The following is a 22,478-nucleotide window of genomic DNA, read 5'->3' on the forward strand; positions in this document are numbered from 1 at the left end:
ATGCCCCGGAGAAGCTTCAAGAAAATTTCTACATAAAACCTGAGCCTATCAATTACGCAAAGGATCGCGGGCAAAAAACACCCTGTAGTATGCATATAGAATATATAAACTCCCATACGTTCTAAAAACTTCCTAAAATCCAATTTTGTTGCAAACAATGACCTAAATGCCGAAAAGATTAAAGTATCCCTTTATAAACTGAATAAAAAATAGGTAAAAAAAACTAATTAAACTTGAAATGACTAAAATGGATCCCAATCAAACCCAGATCCCAAACATCTTCTTCTCCTCTGTTTATTTATATAAGGGCATTTTCGGAAGAGACATGGATATTTTTTAATGAAACAGTGACCTAAAGCCTTTCTTTGTCACATTTTTTTTCAAGCTTAACGGACTTATATAACCAAAATAAAGGAAAATAAAGGATACAGGTACGAGTGTTTTCTCACTTTGCCCTTTACGCAAATAAGCTTCAGATTTACAAACTCAGAATTCCATCTTCAATCAAAAAAGAAAAATCGAGAGAAACTGGATGCATGAATACAGATTGGTAAAAGACAGGGTAATTGACTGAGCCTTTTCATTCCAAAAATAATCAGAACATCATATACAAAAGTTTCAAGTTTGAAGGAGACCAGTTACAGGCTTATAACTTCTGACGGAAATAGGTTTCTTGTTATTTGTGGGAAGGAAGGAAGGAAGTACATTTCACAAGGTGTTTGCCATTTCAGCTAGTTATTTGAGATAATATAAGTAACATACAAAAGACCATATGACCATAAATGCTCAGTTATAAGCTGGACTATAGATATACTAAATAGGTAGACTAATCCTGACAGCAAGAAATGAAACCTGTTCAAGGTGAGCTCCATTAAGCTTCTTAAGATCTAAGAATGCAGACGATGTAGGTGAAGCAAGATCTTGAAGATAACGAGTGAATTTTGGACTCTACTTTAGCTTGAACGATGAGCTTCACCACCTTGTCTCGTGCTCCTACCAATGGTTAAAGGGGCGGAACTCTGACTTGACATCTGGACATCAGAAAGTGGGACAGATCCAGTCTGAGGAAAGATCAAACCAACTGAACTACTCGGAGTGTTTCCAGGAGGCATTCTAGTTGAATGAGGATCCATTTTGGACCCCGAAATAAATTCAGGACGTAGCTCTGAATATGAAAATGAAGGAGCCATAGTAGAAAGTGAAGACCCAACCATGTAGGGAGCAACTGGAATATCAGTTAGAGACGAACCAGATGGACTGTATCTAACCGATCCCACTGGATGATCAAATTTGCATGTTTGCCCGAACTTGCAGTGACCATTTTGCATATAGAAAGAGCAAGGTTGAACCCCCTGTTCATCAAAACAGAAATCAGATGGATGGGTTCCGGATCCGATGGCACACAATATTCCAATTAAAAGACATGTCAAGAGAACAAGCAATACACAGCCTGATCAAAATATCAAGAATGTATGAATATGATCACAAAAACAAATAAAATGAAATATGATCACAATACTTCAATATCTCTTGTGGCCATTAATTGTCTATGGTTATAATCATCAAGATTGACATGCACAGTATAACCTCATTCTGCACAACATCCAATGACATGTTGATGTATAAATTGCATGTGCTATTTTCATCTAGATTTCACTGATACAACCTAATTTCACCAGCCATAGAGCAAAATAGATAAAGAATATGGTAAATTACCCTAACCTCCCCTAAGGTTTGTCCTTTGCACCCACAAAGTAAACTTTGGCCAATCTCCTCGGAGGTTTGGGCAAAAATATAGTTAGCACGTCTGTTAAGGCCAAAAATATAGTTAGCCAAATTCGATTTTATTATTATGTCCTTAATAAATCTAATTTGGCTCACGTCTTTAACTGATCTATCTCAATTCTTTGCTAATTTATAAATAGTTTTTTCACCCATTTTCGTGCCTAAATTTTCATATAATTCATTTAGTGAGTTTCACTTAGCTTTGCTCACTATCTTCTTGCCTTCACATTTGAGTTTATTATTTGTGGCTATATCTTCTTGTTGCTTACCTTTTTTGCCATGCAGCGCTTTAGAACTTTTTTGTTTTTCATTGATCACTTGTTGCACTTCCTCACCCCACCGCCATGTTTCTTTCTCAATAAACTTCTTTCCTTCAATTTCTCCCAAAATATCTTTCACCTTATCCCTCATGCAATTCGCCATTCTGAACCACAAATTATTTACGTCATCATTCCAATCCCATTGTTTTTCGTTCAATAGTTATTTTCTAAACATTACCGTTTACTTACCTTTTAATTCTTTCTACTTGATGTTTTGATGTCCCTTTTCGCTTTTTTGTACTTAAACCCTTAATTAAGATGTTTAAAATTAGTAAGAGATGTTGGATTGTGAGGCTTTCCCCAAGAATCACTTTACAATCTTTACATGTGGCTCATTCCCTTCTTCTATATAAACAATAATCAATTTGAGATTTATTTATTACATGGTGGTGACTAGCATAACGAGAGGAGATAGAGAAAGAACTAGAGAGGAAGAGTAGGGAAAGAAGAGGGATAGTTTAGTCTTTTCATTCTATTGATATTTCTTTTTCCCCTTCTACTATGATTATAATATTAGAAGATGAATTGGTAATGAACAAAAATGTTATGTACCGTTTGACTTAATAATGTCAAAGTTTAATCTGTGGGTGCAAAGCACATTCCTCAGGGAAGGACCCTAAAGAATAATAAAGAAGAAGAAGAACGAATATTTAACTTACATAACAGATTTAATACTATTCAAGTAGTAACAAACTTCCCTTTTTTAAAGTCAGAGAGTAGTGACTCAGAACTTGGTAACCGCATCTAGGTTATCTCACTTGATTCTGCATTACTTAATATTACTTTCGTTCTTCACCATCGACTGAAGATGTGAAGGGCTTTCATTTTAGATACTAAATACTTGCAACAAACCACCATGCAAAATTTACATCATAAAAGTATGCAAGGGTGCACATAAATACCAAAAAAACTAAGGTTACAAAAACAAAACATCCACTTCTAAGCTAGGCCTGCTGGCGTTTTTTCCATCTCATTTTTTTTTTTGTTTTGTTTTGTTGACAAGTGTTTTTTCCATCTCATTTGTTGGTAATTTGTTTAAATGTTTGCAATATGAAGTCAAGGGGAAGAGGGATAATATACTGAATGGATTTGAATCCATAACATGAACCCCATTCCTTATGAAGTTTGTAGGCAATCTTTCATCAAAATTTCCTATAAACAGAGAAAAAAATAATTTATGCTTGACAATAATAATAAAGGAAACTAGAGTGGCAAAAAACAAGACAAAGGGAAAAAATATATATTCTGTTCGGCTTTCATTACTTAAATTGACCTCAATTCTGTAAACTTGGATCACGTGTTACTAACAAGAATAGTATTTTCAACAGAAATATGTGACAACAAATAATGTTACTAGAAGTGCAGCCTTCAATCTTGCTGATAATTTGCTAACAGGAAGATACACACCAGCAATTTCTAAAAAGAATCACTCCAATAAGGAAGCAGCCATAATTCCACACAGAATAGCCATATTATGTGATGTCACAAAAAGATATGAAAGTAACCTACATGTGTTTGCCTAAAATGAACTAAGAAAAATGCAACGTGTCCATTTTGCTGATGTGCGACAATATGATGAGTGAATTCAGCAAGAGCTGTGGTTGCTTTCACATTAAATGCACGGTTATTTGTCTCTCTATCCCAATCAAAAGGCCAACTTGGACACATATATCCCTGGTTTTAGGGTCACATCTTTTTTCTATATAATAAGACATTATGCATCTTTTTCCGTCTTAACCCACATTAATTCAGGCCTTCTTTGTCCTAGCAGAACCTTCAACCGAACTATATCACTAAAAAATTCCACTCGTTGGCTTTGTTGAAAAAAAATTCATGATTTTCGCTCATCTTCCAGTTCCAGCAAGTTCTGATATTTTATCTCACTAATTCAGTCATATCCTGTATCCCTTTTGTTTATCACCACCTACTCCAAAAGCTTAAGCTAAAACTTTAATATTTAAATCCTTAAACACGCCCCCTCACGTGCAGCCTTCTTTTTGGTCCAACACGTGATTATCAATTTTTAATTAGGGTGACGGTGAGGTTTGAACTACAGACCTTTGGCTTTGATACCGTGTTGATCACCATCTACTCTAAAAGCTTAAGCTATTAGAGAGGGTGCAACTTTAATATTTAAATCTATCAACACCTTTCTCATCAAGGCAACATCTACCTCAGCATCCTCACTTTTCTATCATTATCTAATGAATACCTTTCTTGACTTCCATTCTATACCAATTACAAAAACTGAAATTACAAATGTATCTGTTACCCTTCTTTTTTCTTTTCAATTTTTACTTATTTTTTTATTCTTTTAAACCAACAACTCAGATCATGAAGATTAACTTATAAACAGTAATTCCCTTACAGCATTGTGTCATTTTAAAGTTGACCTTACCAAGTGTTTGCAAGGTAATAGCCTGCAATTTACAATTTGTAACTCTTTGTTAGACTCTACATCGGTAAAATATATATATATATATATATATATATATATATATATTGTGTGTGCATATTATTTCAGTTCTTCAGCATTGCCTTCTAGCATTTTGTAAAACAATTTAATATCTTTTTTTCACTAAAAGTAAGGTACACCACATTGCCTTCTAGCATTTTGTAAAACAATTTAATATCTTTTTTTCACTAAAAGTAACCCTTTCGCATTGTCTCATCACGAGTGTAATAGCTTTTCTGTTACTAGTATGACTTGTTGGAACGACACAAGCCGAGCCGAGCCGAGCCTCAATTCAGAAAGATGAAGGGCCCAAAAGTATAAGTAGGGGATCACAAATACCCCATCTCATTGGGGCGGGAAACAAATTGACATCCAAGGGAATAAAAGGGAGGTCCTTGGTCCTCCACATGACAAGCTGTTTGCATAGTCCGTTGTGATAGCTAAACGAGTGAATTCCTTATGTCGAAGACCTGGAAGTTTATTATGATAAACAATCAAATTTCAACTTTGAGATTAGTCTCCAGGTTTTTAGTTACTTTCAACCAAGCAATATGTCAGCCTACATAAGCGAACATATCAAACTATGCTTCACTTCATGCCATAAAGACAGAAGCCACATATGAGAACTCTTGACTGAAGCCCATGAAAAGACAACTTATATTTTACAAGGATATGCCTTCATGTCTCAACATCATCATTTTTCTTTTGAATTAAGAACACACACACCCAACTTAATGCACATACTCACTATATTTCATTCAGGACCTAAACCCTCAAAGTTCTATATGGGAGAATTTAGAGATACGACTTGATTTAGAGGATCGGTGGTATCAACAACAACAACAACAAAAAGCAGCATGGTGAAAACTTTCATTTTGGAAGTGAGTTTGAATCCCATTTCATAAAAAGATACATGTGTTGGACCAAAAGAAGGCCACACGTGAGGGGGTGTGTTGAAGGGTTTAAAGTTACACCTCTCTAACGACCTAAGCTGTTAGAGTGGATGATGGTTAACACACACTACATATTAATTTTCACTGGACATGGCCAAACCATCTCATACAATAACCCCTCATCTTATCCTCAGTTGGTGCCACCCCATGCTTCTGAAGAAAGCACCGATAACATTTGAAAATAACTTTTTACTAAGCCTCAATCGGATTTTCTTGAAAATGTTGGCCTAGACATCACTATACGCAATATCTCATAAACAGAAGAAACCAAATGATTTAACCAGTTTGACTTCAACCAATCAGGCTTATCAGTCTACGCAACCTCAATTTGAATTTTATTTATTATTATTATTTTTATATAAGTAATATTGTATCAGAAAGAGTTCAAAGGGGTTACACATCCTAGCCACTAAATTCTCAAAGGGTCCAAAAAATCAACTCTCTCCCATGGATTTACAATTTCTCCCTAAAATCCAACAAAAAAAAGAGAACAAAGAATAGAGAACTTCAGTGCTCCAATAGGAGTCTCCTTGCTATCAAATGATCTCCTATTCCTTTCTGTCCATAAAAACCACCAAACACACAGAGGCATTACCCTCCAAAAGTCATGGGCTTGGGCATCCGCTGTACATCCTCTCTAAGCCTCAATTAAACCCCTGGAGGATCTAGGCAAAACCCAATGGACCCCAAACAAGCTCAACAAAAGACCCCAACTGTCTTGGGCCATAGTACAGCACAACAAAAGATGATTAACTAACCATCTCCTCATCTCTCTTGCAAATATAACACCAATTAACAACAATTTGTTTCCTCCTCCTAAAGTTGTCAGAGTAAGAATCTTCCTTAGAACAACCGTCCAGGCCGGGAAAAAACCCACCTTGAGGGGGGCCTTGGACCGCCACACAGCCTTCCATCGAAAAGAAGGCCCTAGAACATCCGTGAGGCACCTGTATAGCGACTGCACAACAAATCTCCCCAGCGGAGAAGGAACCCAAACATAGGAATCAATGCCCTCTCCCACAATCTCCTGACGTTAAAGCAACTCCAAGAACCCAAAAACATCCTCCAACTCTCAATTCTGAAAGTGCCTTGAAAAACGAACATCCCAAGTTGTCCTCCTACTATCGATAACAGTTGGCCACCAAGGCGTCTCTATTCGCTGCAATCCTGGAAAGTCTAGGATAAGCGCGAGCCAAAGATCAATCCCCACACCAAATGTCCTTCCAAAATCAAATTCCCCTGCCATCCCCTACGCTAAATCTGATGTGTTTAAAAAATTCCCCACCCCTTCCCGATGAATTTCCAAACACCAACACTACCTAGGACCCTCACCTCCAAGGAGCACCAACCTCTCCTCTCCTCACAATATCTGCAAGCAATCACCCTCCTCCATAGTTTGTCTCTCCACACCAAACCTCCATAACCACCAGAAATGCCTTATTGAAAGGCTTCAATCTCTTGATACCCAACCCTCCCAACCGGATTGGTCTACAAACTTGGTCCCAACAAACCAGATAGTACTTGAACCCCTACCCTAAAACACCCCAAAGAAAATTCCGTTAAATTTGCTCAATCTGTGTAGCCACAGAACAGGGAATCTAAAAAAGAGAGAGGAAATAGGTAGGAAGGATCGACAACATGCTCTTCATCAATGTAACCCTCCCACCTTTCGATAAATATTGCTTTTTCCATCCTGCCAACCTCTTTTCAAACCTCTCCACCACGGGATCCCATCCACCCAAGTTTGGAAAAATAAACCCACCACAAATATAAATCTTCTTAACATGGATTGGAAATGGGTTAATGATTGGAAAAAATTTAAAAGTTAAAACAACAGCATGAGTCTCACTGTCCCATTCCCACTTTCAACTCCACAATGAATCCCATCTTAGATTGTGATTCTCTCTCTAAATATTGTGGGATAAGAGGATCAGTCGAGCCAAAGGGGTGTCGGGACGGTGAAGACCAAGGCGAAATAATCGCCGGTGGAATGTATTTCGGTGCTTTACATTCCGCTTATGGTTCTGAGAAAGAGAATTTGGGCATCAGGGTTATGATTTTGAGTTGGTTGGTAATAACGATGGCTGGGTAGTTATGGCAGCCAGTGTCACCTGTAGCAAATAGATGCGGCCACCAATTACTCGTTTGATTTATGTCTAGACAACATGTAAACTTGAAGAACCCAAATGAGATAAAAACAAAGAGAGCTTTGAGAGAGAGTACAAAGGGCATATATATATATATATACACACATATAGAGAAGGGGGATCGCAAGAGTGAAGGAACTACTATGGTCTTTTTGTGTAGTTAGGAATGTGGAGATTTTAAAGAAAGAGAGTGTGCATTTGCAATTTGCAGAGAGTGACGGGTGAAGAGAGAGAGTTTGTGTTTGTGAAAAAAAAAAACACTTGTGTTTGTAAGATGGGTATGACTCTTTTAACTTTTAGACAAGTGTCTATATCTCAATGTGCAATGTCACCTATCAGAAATCATCCTACATTGCCTCTATGCCACATGTGGCATCAAGAATAATCCTAGTGCACATATTCAGGAATCATCCCTAGTGGCATCACACTGATTTTCAGCCCACTCTCTAAGAAGAATAAAATTGCAAATAGTGGCACTCCTTGGTCATCCTTGGTGCCATTACAAATAAATGCTCTCTAATCTAAGGCTTCAAAAAGCTCATCTTGAATTAATAAACCTAAACTAAGCACTAATGACCTTGAGGAGCTTTGCTCCTAGGGATAAACCTCGAGAAGTTACTAGTTGATAAACCTTAAGGAAGTATTGAAGACCTTAAGGATTTCCTCATCAGTGAAAGAAACTCAAAGAAGTACTAAAGACCTCAAGGAGTTCCTCTCATATTGATAAACCTCAATGAGGCAGGTCTCGCCAAAAGATCATGTTGTAATGATTGGTCCTAGCTTTCTACAAGCACTTAGTATTGTTGTCATGACTTCCTCTCTAAGAAGCACACAGATGCCTAAAAGGGCAAAGAATCCATGTCAGACACGGACACACGCCGGACACGCCAAAAAAAAATGTCTAGATTTTTTATTTTTTTGCGAATATTCAGACACAACGCGAACATGTCGTGGACACGTGTTGGACACGCCTTGGATATGTGTCCGACATGCGTGCCCTATTTTTGGGATATTTTATTTTATTTTTTATGATAAGGCACTTGGGGATTTTAAGAAATTTTAGAAAGAAAGCTAGGTTGAAGTGTTTTTATGCTTATATTTTAGTTCAAAGGTTCAAACTCTTGCACATTCATCTTTGACTCTCTTGTTCTCTAACCAACCAAGCTTCGCTCCCGGTGGATGGTCTTTCTCTCTACTTCTTTGTCCTCCTCTTTTCTTTCTTCTTTTTCTTCTTCACAAACACTAGATACTTCTTTGTTTTCCTTTTAGAACAAAATTCTTTTTGTCTCTCTTTTTCCTTTTTCCTCTTGTTTCCATGAACTTTTTCTCTTCTATGGATTCTTACTAAGCCCTAATTCCTTTTCTAACAAAACCCTAATCCTCTTTGTTTCTTTGTTTTCTCTTCTTTCTTAACCCTCTTTCTATCATTCTCTCTTTTTCCCGGCAAAGCATAATTTGTTTTTTCATTATTAGGTTGATAAAAAATAATATTACTCTTACTTTCTTAAAGTACAACATCATGTATATATATATATATATATATATATATATATATATAATTATTATTTGCCGTGTCCCTACCGTGTCCGTGTCCTAATTTTTTAGAATTGTCCATGTCGTGTCGTGTCGTGTCCGTGTTCATGTCCCATCTCCGCGTTTGTGCTTCTTAGCTTCCTCTCCGTAGATGAACTTCATTGTGAGTGTGAAATCTAGCAAAGATGCAACTTGCCACAAGGAGCTCCTCTCTATAGATAAATTATGTTGTCTTCCTAAAGGCACTCAATATACTTTAGAATGGGTGGTTAGTATAAGACCTCTATGTATGAAACTCTAAGGAACTAGAGGAACTCCTTTATACAAAAACATATTGAGGAAGCACTAAAGCCTCTACTTCCCAAACGAGGAGGTTGATAGTTCAAGTCACAATTGGGATGAAATTTAGTATGTGAGTGTCTCTTTATCGAAAAGGACCATGAGAATATTATCTTTATGAATAAACCTCAAAACAACTACAAAGATGACATTTTGGCTAGTTAATAAGATAAGAGCACGGCTTAGGAGACTTACACAAGCCATAAGATCCTAAGGGTATTTGTCTCTGAAGCTGGAATTCAAGGATCATTAAAGAGGTCTCACCCTAAAGGCACACTCCTCAATCAACACGAAGGAAGAAAGTAGTTCATAGTTTTTTTAGACAACCACACATTCCCCGCGAATCAACCCTAGCCTCTCTCCTCCCTCTATTGTCTTATCTCATCGCATTAAACATTTATTTTATTTTATTTTTTTGGGGTAAGTACACCACAATTACCCCTAACGGGAATTTGAACCAACAACCATCCACTTGGAAAACAGAGGAGATACCACTAGCTTTAAGCTCTTGGTGGTTGCATTAAGCATTTTACCTGCCACATCGACAACATCACATTGCATTTGATGGGACAACATGCTTATCCACCTAATAGCTATACGCAATCATGCCTATTCCTGCACCGAGTCGCAGTCCCTTTCCCAATTGCTACTTTAGACCCACATGGATCCCCTCACTAGATGATAAAATAATCACATGTACTGTCAAGCTCCCTTTTACACAATCGTCAGTACATAGGAACCATCAAATCCTCCATTACTATTATAAAGCAATTAATTTGCATTTAACACAGACACCAACCAAGCCAATCACAATTAAGATAACATATACTTTTTGAAAATCCCTCATCTTCATCCCATTACCTCCTATCCTTTCAGAAGCTAGTGGACCCTTCTCATACCGACAAGTTCTACATATAGTTGCAATCCTTATTCCAATCCTCACATACACTTGTTAGGATGCCATAAGTTCATCTGGAGAGAATCAGGCTCCATCATTTGATGGATTAAATTACTAGATTAGAACAAAAATGTATAAAATCGTCTCATTTTGATGATCATCGCACTTCAGTCAAGTTCTAGTGGCGAACCTTTCAAATATTTATCCTTGGGATTGCTTCATCTACCTATGAGAAATGGTTTAAAGGAGGGAGAGAACTCTATGATTATGTCGTGGCCTTTTCGCATAGTTCTACTGTCAAAGCATTCATGTACATACAGTTTCTAGTCATCAGATATCATCATCATCCTGACCTTATTCCCATATGACTCATCAGAAATAATCTATCAAATTGACTCAACCTACATAGTTTAATCTACCAAATTTCAAACAGTTTACTGTACATTTAGTTTCTCTGCCACTACAATATTTCCAGTCACTCATGAATTCCCTAAGAGAGGAGTCCACATCTCCAATTCACTAGTAGAACACCAACACACCTGTTTCAGTTTTCAAGCGAAAAACAACCACTCACTTGGTCAAAAATATTACCAATCAGGTCCACATAGACATTCTAAAATAAAACATAAGGAAAAACACCAGTAAGCTGTTATCATGAGTCATTCAGCCACCCAACAGCCTTGCTCCATCCGTTATGTTTGGACATTACGGTCTCAAAACATATACTCTACCATGAAACTTAATAACGGAACACTTGTTTAAAAAAATAAAAAGATAGAGAGAGAGACACACACACACACACTCAAGGGCGGAGCTAATTAAGGCACCCCCCCAACAATAATTATCTCTTAATTTTTTCTTTCTTTTCACTTTTACTTTCCTAATTCATATGATTTCCTAATATATGTATATACCATATCCATTTTTTCTGGTAAATATATATACTCCATCCCTTCTTCAATCAAACTCATTTTTTTTTTTTTTTTTTCCTTCACAGTTCTCTCATTTTTCTTGTTCTTTTTTGTTTTTGTTTTTGTTTTTTTTTTTTTTTCCACTTCTTAGAATTATTCTTGTTCTTTTTTTTTCTCTTCTTATTTAAATCAATGTGTGTAATTTCATGTATCACTTCAAAATAAGAATACAAGTTGATGACAGTTGTAATTGTATTCAACGAAAATATTAAGTTGATGACAGCTGTAATTGTATTCAACGAAAATATTACCAATCACTATTTTGATTTCTATATTTGTCAAGTATTTATTTTTATTACACTACTCCTTTAGCATATTATTTTGCGATGATTTTTTTTTTTTCTTGTTCGCCTTTTGATTTAGCTCCTTTTTTTTTTTCTTATCAAGTGCACTGCGCCTCCCCTGTAATGAAATCCTGGCACTGCCCCTGTAGACACTCAGAGTCAAAAATCTTCCAAAACAGGGCTATATAGACCTATCAACACAGTTTCACAGAAATAGGCTACTACAAGTTACAGTATGTCAAAGTTGATACTTCTTACAACCTATTTAAAAATTCCAGTCCACAATTCTGCTTGCACCTTAGAGTACTCATAACACAGAATCACACATTCTACTTCTCCAGATTTAATAAATAATAAAGATCAATTCAAAACAAAGAATATGGTTTTCTGAGGGATGTGTTCCCCTTTTGAATGCTTCGTTATACAATCTTTACTTATCAAAAATAAAAAAATAAAAAATAAAAAAAAGAATATGGTAAACCCAGGATGATAGGTATTAAAATGTGAGCTCAAGTCTGTGAGAAGCCATTTTGCGCAAAACAATGCCAAAAGCCAGATCTATCTCCAGTCTTCCTCTCAGAGCAACCCACGCAGATGGGACCAGCACTAAACCAAAACATCGAATAGAACCCCTCAATCCTTCACAAGCCATTTCACAGGCTTTCTAGATCAAAATTAGCTCCATTACACTTAAGTTGGTGATCATCTTTACCTTGGCCTAAGTTTGAACCCCTAATGTAACCAACTTCAGTTTAATATAAAGGACTCACATGAACAGGAATTGTTATTTAATATTATTTGAAATGGGTCCTAATATATTGGTTACATCTGATGCACTATTTCAAATAATAATAACATGCAAAAGCACTACAAACACCACCTAAAAATTCCCCAAAAATGCCAGAAATAAGGAACAAGACCAGAGGAGTTTCATTGCTAGTCTCAACAAATGCTGATACCTTCAATCAATATGAGCAAGTTGACAAATGAGTACTTACTCCTGATCTGCAAGCTTCGATTCAATCTCCTAAAGGTGATGGTACAAAGTTGGCAACAGATCTTTTTTATTTTGTCTGATAAGTAAAGTGATCTTAAGTTGAAGATTGAAGTGGCAAAAAAGGTGAGACATAAGCAATAAGTACACCCCCCCACACACCCCCCCCCCCCCCCCCCCCCCCCCCCCCCCAACACACACACACAAAAATAAAAAAGATGACACGCACAAGAATATTTAATCTTACAACAGTTAATATTCAGTGTCTAGCCTACTGGTAACTACTTCTCCTCCATATGGGAGGTTGAGAGTCCAATCCCCATTGGGGCAAATTGGAAATGGTGGGTGTGTGAGTGCGCTGGGTGTGTGCATGCTTAACTACCAAAGAATATATATGTATATCCCATCTCTGTTGTTAGGAGAATTGAGAAGTTGCAGCGAAATTTCTTGTGGAGTGGTATGGCAGAATTGTTCAAATACCACCTTGTGAATTGGGGGCAAGTTTCTAGGCCTATTCAATTTGGAAGGTTGGGCATAAGGAGCTGTCCAACAAGGCCTTGTTGGGTAAGTGATTGTGGAGATTCGGGGATGATAGGTCCAAGTTGTGTAGAAGGGTCATAGCCAGCAAGTTTGGGGAGCACAGGGGTGGGTGGTGCTCCCTTGAGGTGAGGCAGCGGCAGCCAGCTGGGGTGGGTGTTTGAAAAGCCAGCCAGAAAGGGTGGGACGAATTTTCTAAACATAACCGCTTTAGGGTGAGGAGAGGGAGGGGTGTCAGCTTTTGGACGGATATGTGGTGTGGGGATCATTCACTAGCGTCTACCTATCCACATCTTTCTCAGACACTAGAGGGCCTTCTTTCCCTTGGAAGGCAGTATGGCAAACTAAGGCACCGCTCAAGGTGGCCTTTTTTGCATGAATGGTGGTGCTTGGGAGGATTTTGACTATTGATAAACTGAGAAAGAGACATCAGGTTATCGTTAACTGGTGTTGTATGTGCAAGAAAGATGAAAAATCAATTAGTCATCTTTTCTTGCACTGCCTGGTAGCTCGAGATAGTTGGGCAATGTTTTTTGCTCTTTTTGGAGTCCATTGGTTATGCAAGAGTCCCCACCATCCATGCTTGAGGTTGGAGAGTTGTGCAGTGGGGAAGCCTGAGATACTTCAAGGGTGGCGCCCCTTTGTTTATGGTCAGGGTGGCGCCCCTTTCTTTATGGTCGGGGTTGTGCCTGAGTGTAACAGACGGTCCTTTGATGGAGTTGAGGTTCCGGCTTGGGTGCTCAAGTTCTCTATTCTTTATGCTTTATTGTTTTTGGGTTGAGTTTGGAATTGTAAATCAATGGGGGATATAGTGAATTTTGTGGATACATTGATTGTATAGCAGACCTCTTGGTCTTGCCTTAGTTTTTGGGATGCCTTTTGAGTGCTCTTAATGAAATCTTGCCTTAGTTTTTGGGATGCATTTTGAGTGCTCTTAATGAAATATTACTTATGGATTTATATGCATATACAACATATTGGATTTGTCATAAGCAGCAACTGCAAAGAGCATCACAAGATTGAAGATGCAGGGACATAAGATCGAAGAAGCAGGGACATACTTTGGACAATATGCTGCATTTGCCATTAGCGCGAAAAATGAAATAGGATAAATACACATATTTTTTAGGTAAAAAGAGCAAGACAAGCAAACTATTAATGCCTTTAAAGCCCATAATATAGTGTAAGATTATGCCCTTAAAGATGCACTGGGCAAAGGATATCAGGTTGGTATAACAAAAGCTTGACCAAATTGTATGTCCATGTGAAGGATTTTAATATTAAAGTTACACCCTCTCTAAAAGCTTAAACTTTTAGAGTAGATGGTTGTTAACATGGTCAAGGCAGGCAAGGTCCTTGTTCAGACCTCACCATCAACCTAAGACACATGTTGGACCAAAAGAAGACGTGTACATGAGGGGGCATGTTGAAGGATTTAAATATAAAAGTTACACCCTCTCTAAAACCTTAAAAGCAGCTTTTAGAATAGATGGTTGGTAACAATTTTCAAATACCAAAAACAACCACGATCCCATTCCATGGTTTCCCTCAATTATGTTTGTGTTTACTCTAAATGCCTCTCTTTATAATGATACAATGACAAAATTCAACTTAGCCATAGTGCATGTTCCATGAACTAGTAAAAAATTATATTTAGATTATTTTGTTATCTTTAAACTTCATCATTTCTCTATGTTTGAAGCTAGCTCGAGTCATCAACCTTTTTTTTTTTTAATTTTTTATAAGTAATATAGAGCTTGAGTCATCAACCATCTTAGCAAGAAACGCAAAATGTTTCCAACATAGTTCTTCAATTATTATAATTTCATCTTAATCCTTCCTCTATCAATCATTCTCCTAATTTCACATAAGTGCAACTTAGGAGTAGTATGTTGGATCGCATACAACCCTCAAGTTATCAATATACGTATATAACATATATATGAACCTCCTGAAAGCATCTTTGTTTCCTGGGCAAGATGGAAATTTTATTCATGAAAGCATCTTACATTTACAAGAAGTTTAAATATAATTGAGCAACACAATCATAAACTAAAATAAATAGGTCTATCTCATGCATTACAGAAAATACAGAAATAGCATGTGCCTGAAGCTTTCTATATGTGTTACATCTATATTTACATGAGAAAAGAAAAAATATGAATAAATACTATTCAGAAATCATCTTTAGCCCACTCATATTCATCAACCTTTAAATTCTTCTGTTTTCTCATATAATGCATTGACATGTACCAGACTCCAGTTCTAATGTGTTGAAGACATCAATTAGACGCCTTTAGTGGGCTTAAAAATAAAAATCAGAATTCTGATCAGGAAGTTAATTCAGATTCCTAACCATATGATAGACAAGGACAACTTTAATAAACTAATACATGGATTTCCTTTTGACATTTTCAGTTAAATCAAAATTATCTTTTATGCATAAGCATTCAACACATAATAACCAACTGTAATTAAAAGTAACAATAATAAGACATGAAATTCCAGTTCTGTAGCTGCTACACTGGGGATCAGTGGAAAATATAAGTATGAACTAAAGGATCGATTATACATACCGGACGTAAAGGGTAACCCAAGTGGCTGAGGGCATAAGTTTTCCTTGATACAACCCAATCTGGTGGATGATGATACCTACAAGACGATCCAAACTTACAATCTCCGGTTTTCAAATAGTATTTGCATTCAGGTTGGTCAGGTCTCTCTGGAAATACGCGTTCCTTCTGGCTGCTACTTGAAGGACCAGTAGGAGATGGTAAGGGAGGATAAGATCCTGTAAATGCAGGCGTTGAAGAAGATAGATGTGGTACTCCATACATAGAACCTGCTCCAACTGAGGGTTGAGCACCAGGAGATAAGACGGGGCTTAAAGGTCCCTGCATCAAGAAAACTAATAACACTATAAAAAGGAGTATTTACATTTGGTAATATCTCAATGCAAAAAAAAATATTCCATACCGAGTAAGGATTCCAACCAGGAACAGGAACCACTCCCGGGGAAAGCAGCACAGGACCATAAGCACCTGGAACATATGAACCATGCAATAAAGGTGGCCTTGCAACTCTATAACTAGTCGATGCCCCCCCATATTGTTCAGGAGAAGGGACAGGAGGAGACTGCACAGTGGGATAAAAAGGATGTGCAGACGGCGGCATTGATAAGCTACCTGGTTGAGGATGATGGAATTTACAGGTTATACCAAATTTGCACTGCCCCGTTTTCAAATAGTAGGAGCACTCTTTCTCACCCTGTTGGAATGAATACATATGATGCAACCTCAGTATCCTTCCTAAGATTATATACCATGCGCAAGTTATATATGTGAATGCAAACACGCGTGCCCGCGCACAACCATCAATGAAAATTCATGCGTACATAACTTACATTTACATACACGTATATGTGATGTTGAAAGAACAGGTAGAAATAATTATTACCGGTCGTATTGGGTATCCATAGCTATTTAATCGCACATTACTCATAGATCCAGCACCATTTCTAGGATGGTGGAATTTGCAGGACGCACCAAATTTACAGGTTCCAGTCCTTAAATAATACTGAACATTTCAGAAGAATAATTAACCATTTCATCATTTGGATAATCCAACTGTATAAGAGAAATCTAATCATATTTCAGAGGAATCAACATTAGTCAAGATAAAGCATAAGAACAGCAGCAATATATCTTAAAATCAACCCGACAACAAAATACCTGGCATACAGGCTCCCCCAATCGCTCTGGATGCTCCCCTCCTCCGATCCTTACAGGTTCCCCAAACTGACAAGAGTTCCAATTCAATAATTTAGGAATCCAAATTTTAACTTACAATTATAAATTACAAAGAGAAAATAAAATAAAATATTTACCTCAACAAATTAGAATTTTTACATATTCAACAAATTACACCATCTTAAAGAATTTTTACCTATTTTTTCCTCATTCTTTCTATCTAAGAACCACACAAAACCCCAAGACATTTCAACAAATAAAACCTTAAACTTTAAAACACTCAAATTGCACAAAGCCAATATAGATTATATATCTCATAAACTATATTTTCCTATTATTGAGAAATTGGGATTAAACACCACACCTGGAAACCGAAACCCATATCACCATGTATATACATACACACACATACATACACATATATAAACCCTGAATAAAATGTAATGCGCATGAATTCAATAGCAAAACACAATGATCAAGGGCTTACTGAGCTGCGATCGCGAGGGTGATTGTAACGGCACTTGTTACCGTATCCACAGGATCCAGTTCGCATATAGTAGGCACAGTCAGGAAGGCCGGGTCGCTCCGGGTACCATTCTCTGTTCCACAACCCAAAACGCCGCATCGATTCTGCATTTGGGAACACAGAAACCCAGGTAAAACCCACCTCAACCGTTGCATTACAGAAACCCTAAATTCAAAATGTGCATTACAAACAATAAAGCTGGAAATTTCCAATGAAATTCAAATGCAAGTCCAATGAACCCACCTTCGAGACCCGTTTCGGCAACTGGTGGACCCCATTCACCCGGCGAATCCGACTGTGACCCGTTCCTCGCTGTGCTCCGTCCGTACAACTCCATTGAATATGGGGCTTTGTTCTGTAGTATAACTACGACCTTACAGAGAAAAAGGGAAGAAGGGCAAAAAGGGAATAATATATGCTTATATAGATATAGACATACACTACTCTGAATTGATTGGAGAGCTTGATCGAGGGGAGATCGCGTTGAAGAGAGATTACTACAGTGCAGTGGAGAAAATGCTCGCGCGCGCGCTCTCTCTCTCTCTATACCAGCCCGTACGGTCTGGTCTGTTGGTGTTCTCTCTCTCTCTCTAAAAGTAACACACTCTCTCTCTAAAATACTCCCTTTCTCTCTAGTGGGGAAGCTCCTTTCGTCTGTTTGTTCTCGTACCCGCCAAAGTGTCCAAAGGGTGGACATTAAAAAAAGCACCTGGGAAAATGGTAATTTCGCGGAACAGCTTAAACGGCCTTTCGGGAATAAATAGGTAACCGACAGTGGTTTCTAAGTTTCTGGTTAGTAAAATTACGGAAATGTCCTTGAATTCAGGTGTAAGTAGATAAAGTGATGTGTGATTTTGGTGTTTACACCCAATGGCAAATTATGACACGACCCGTTAACTCAACTCGAACACGATATAAAATAAGTAAGTTTGCGTTGACCTTAAACAAGTTCAGATCATAAATGAATTGACACGATTAACTCATTTACTTAACCGTGTCAGATTAGAGTTGAGGAGTTCAACCCATTTAACTCGTTTACGTTTAACTCAACATATTATAATCGTGAATATAACTTATGTAATATGTTACTTATTTAAATTCAATTATTATGAATATTTAACTCATTTCAATATAAATCTTGTCTACGCCGTATGATTTTTATTTTTATTTTAAATATTTGAATTAATTGTAACAAATTTTTTCTATTATATTTATTATTTAATTAAATATTAAATGTCTAGTTGATAAATAAGTCATTAAAAAAGTTAAAACGTGTATCCATTTAATAAACATGTTGAGTTAATATTAAAAATTTTTGACACAATTATTAAATAAATTAATTTAAATTTATATGTTTAATATAATATCTTAATATAAATACGGCCCGATTATGACCCACAAAAATAATTCGTCACTGTTTAGGTGACAAAATTAGCCTTAGCCTTTGCTATTACGTAGTTTGGTGTGATTCACTCTTGTGCTTGTAAAAATTCTTGTTAATGAAATTACAGAAGTGTCCTTTGTTCAGTTAGGTGTGGTTTCGTTGTGTACGTGACAAATTTAACCTTTGCTATTACCAAAGTTAGTGGACTCGCTGCACTCACTCTTCTAGTTGTAAAATTTCAAAGTACAACTTTGTCGTTTACATTATGTTCTGTGGTTGACCTCTGTTTTTATATGTAACCAGAGATTATTAAATTGAATTATATAAATTTTCAGACAGTGATTAATAAGTTCAGTTTAAACGTCCATACAAATAATATGAAATTTAAGTACTCTATTTATCTGCTCATTGAGTAGGTAATTTGATGTAGTCTAATAATAAATACACAAATAGTGTGTAATTATAAAATTAAAAAAGTGATAAATAAAAAATTTAAATTGAGTGACTAAATTTATTCTAAAAAAAAATTATTATTACTATTTATTACTTTTCTAATTTTATAATTACTAATTATTTATATATTTATGATAAAAAAAAAAAAAATGACCTCCTAACATATGAGTAGATAAATCTTGTCTTAATAGTCAAAGATTTGAGAGATTGAAAACATGCCTCTTTTTTAACATGGTGGAAGATTTTGATACTTTGTATTATAATGATTGAGGGAACAATTTTTTCCCCCCTCACTTAAAATTGGGAATATATTCCTATATGTGATGAAAAGTTTAAAAATTAACGTAAAGTTATATGCATGAGTAAAAGGCATGCTATATAGACAAAGTAGGTGATGTTGCCTTTTTTTGATTGGACATGGTCTTTAATTTTGTCAGATTGAAATAAACCAACCCTAAAAGCCCATTTATACGTTTTACAAAAATGGAATTGTCCCCCCTATTTGATGAGTTAAACTACACCTAGAAAAAAACACTTTGTTACACTGGCCATATTTGAATCATCTACGGTAATAAATGATTAAATACGTTCATTGTACGTTTGAAATTTTTCCCAACTACATCCATATTATAAATGATTGAATGCTCCCATTGTATATTGCAAAGGGGCGCAAATAAAATTTTCTCAAATACATCCATGTTATACACTAAGTATTGATTATTCATTACGGGTCAATAAAATTTTTATTTTGAGTGTGATAATTAACCAAATGTAACCATCAAGAATAATTATATATCTTCTACCTTGCAAATTAGTGTAAGGTTAAGCATTTTATTATCATTATTTTATTTATTTATTGCAAGGAAGGTCAAGCATTCAGGTTCTATAGGTGAAACATTCAAGATTAAGCAGTCAGGTTCTCTGTAGTTGTTGATTCCAAGGGAGAATCTTCAAGTTAATGTTCAATAAAAAAGTGTGATTTTAATCAAACGGCTATAATGTTTTACTGCAAGTAGATTTAGCAAGCACCTCTGCAGACGTAAGGCTAGTTGCAAATTGCAACGTGTTCTTCAAACCTAAGGCGGCTTTGGCGTGATGGGTCTTGGTAGTTTGGGTTGCTATCAGGGCACACCAGCTCTCTCTTTCTCTGTCTCACACAAAAACACACGCACCACACTCGTTTTAAATTTTTTTATTTGGAATCGAGCTGTATCTTGCAGAATTGGGATCCTCTTCCTCTTCCGTTAGGAAATTACCCCCAAGATCTCACTTTATAATGGCAAATAAAATAGATAGGAGTACGCACATAAATAAAACAAGATTTACGTGATTCAACGAATTACTTACATTTATGAGTCGAAGGACAACTATCTTAACAAGTATCTTTTCTTTCAATATAAAGGTTACGCCCTCACAATCTCGCTCTTTTACAACTCACACACTCTCTCTCCCACTTCACACTTTTCTTCTCACACAATATTCTCTCAACTTCACCTCTATTTATAGGGTCTTCAAATTCATTTCCTTATTAGACAAGTATTCTTACCTACGAAGGAGTTACAAAAACAATTTTTAGCTCTAAAATAGAAGCATTCCAATAAGAAACAATTTTCTCCACAAGTCTAAGGCCCTTTGAAAAGTCTCAAATGAAAAAAAAAAGTTGATTCTCACACATATCAAGCACGTTGGGCCGGTTCAACTTTTCAGAATCTCCACTTTAGTTTCTGAGGCATGTTGGACATGTCTGCAGAAGTTGGACTAGCCCATCTTTTCCAAAACTAAATTTCTAGCAAAATTTAAGACACACTCTAACAATCGATACCTTGGCTCAAATTTCGTCTTTACGCTCTCCTTCGTAGCTCCACCTTAAACAAGATTTATCTGCCTTGTATAAATACATCTTCCTTCTTGTTGCTCTTCACCATTCTATCACATTCACCTATTGATAACAAACTCCAAGTTCAAATAGTCAAACTTGGAATCTAATCTGGCATCATCGAATCAGACTTTCCTTACTTCTAGGAGGAAGGTTTGTGCTGCATCCATTACTCCGGTGGATCTAAAAACAATGTAACGACGGGCAATGACAAATGATGGTTCGAAAACCACAACAACAATAATGAATCATGTAAAAATTAACCCCAAAATTCATATACCAGACCCTAGATTCATGTTTAATGGTGAAGAAACACAATCGGGATACAAAACAAACAATTATAAAAGTGCTGTCTCCTATGGAAAAGGATTCTATGGAGCGGTTGATAAAAATTTGTAGAAAATTCATTTTAAGTCGAAACAGGGCAAACCAGAATTATTTAGAAACTAGACATAATGGATAAGATGACTGAGCCACTTCCGAATGTGGAAACATTCACAATTAGATCAGTTTTTAGAACTAAAAATAGCTTTATAGTGTAAGCTGAATTAAACCATTCAACTTCATTCATTTGGAAAAATGTAAGGAATTGAGAAAAATGTCAAGGCTTTGGTTGTAGAAAGTAGACAAGATGCGCTAAAAATCTGGAAGATTTGATAATTGTTAGATGTTAAGAAGTTCATCAAATACATCACTTAAAAATCCGTTTCCCAACAATGATAAAATACCAACAGTAGGCACCGTCGCAATTTTAGAAAAATATATGTTCTTTCAAAAATCACTAAATTTTACTGAGAGGGAACTAAACACATAAGGGAACTTGCGATAACAATTTTTGTATGTTTGGAATACTACGGCCCTCAGAAAAAATTATTGATTCTCAACACAATGGAAAGAAAAGAAAATCCATGCTTGCTCCCAAACCCAAATTCAAGATACAATTCATCTAAAATATAGGCAACAACCCATAATATGCTCAAGAGTCATTTCAATACAACAAAGGTATGTCAAATCCACAATTTACATCAATTTCCTCAAAATCAATTCATACAAGCATTTCTTCAAACAGTACATATACATGAATATAATGCCTCCAATCAAGCAATTTCAGCAGCTTCCCATGCTCTCCAAATCAGTCATTGGTACCTGAAAATTGTTGGGTGAGACGACGTCCAGTAGGAAAAACCTAACAAATGCCTCAATTAGGTGTCATGCATATGCTTAAAATTTTAGAAAAGTACCACACGTGAATACATATAGGAGTTGTATTTCTG

At 36.4% G+C, this 22,478-nt stretch overlaps 1 protein-coding gene across 1 annotated transcript; it reads right to left on the reverse strand.

Annotated features, from left to right (window-relative positions):
• Positions 1–547: 547 nt before the first annotated feature.
• On the reverse strand, positions 548–18,169 carry LOC132306215 (zinc finger CCCH domain-containing protein 32). The gene is made up of 8 exons (XM_059803535.1): positions 17,931–18,169; positions 17,735–17,846; positions 17,453–17,595; positions 16,948–17,013; positions 16,673–16,792; positions 16,193–16,483; positions 15,793–16,110; positions 548–1,352 (listed from the first exon to the last, which is right to left on the reverse strand). Exons 2-8 carry the CDS (start codon positions 17,826–17,828, stop codon positions 954–956), a joined length of 1,431 nt encoding a protein of 476 aa, XP_059659518.1. The 5' UTR covers positions 17,829–17,846; positions 17,931–18,169; the 3' UTR covers positions 548–953.
• Positions 18,170–22,478: the final 4,309 nt, after the last annotated feature.

The sequence above is a fragment of the Cornus florida genome, unplaced genomic scaffold (genome assembly GCF_030987335.1).
Source record: "Cornus florida cultivar Cherokee Brave unplaced genomic scaffold, ASM3098733v1 CherokeeBrave_3.0.0_Hap2_Chr05, whole genome shotgun sequence".
In the NCBI taxonomy this organism is placed as follows: domain Eukaryota; kingdom Viridiplantae; phylum Streptophyta; class Magnoliopsida; order Cornales; family Cornaceae; genus Cornus; species Cornus florida.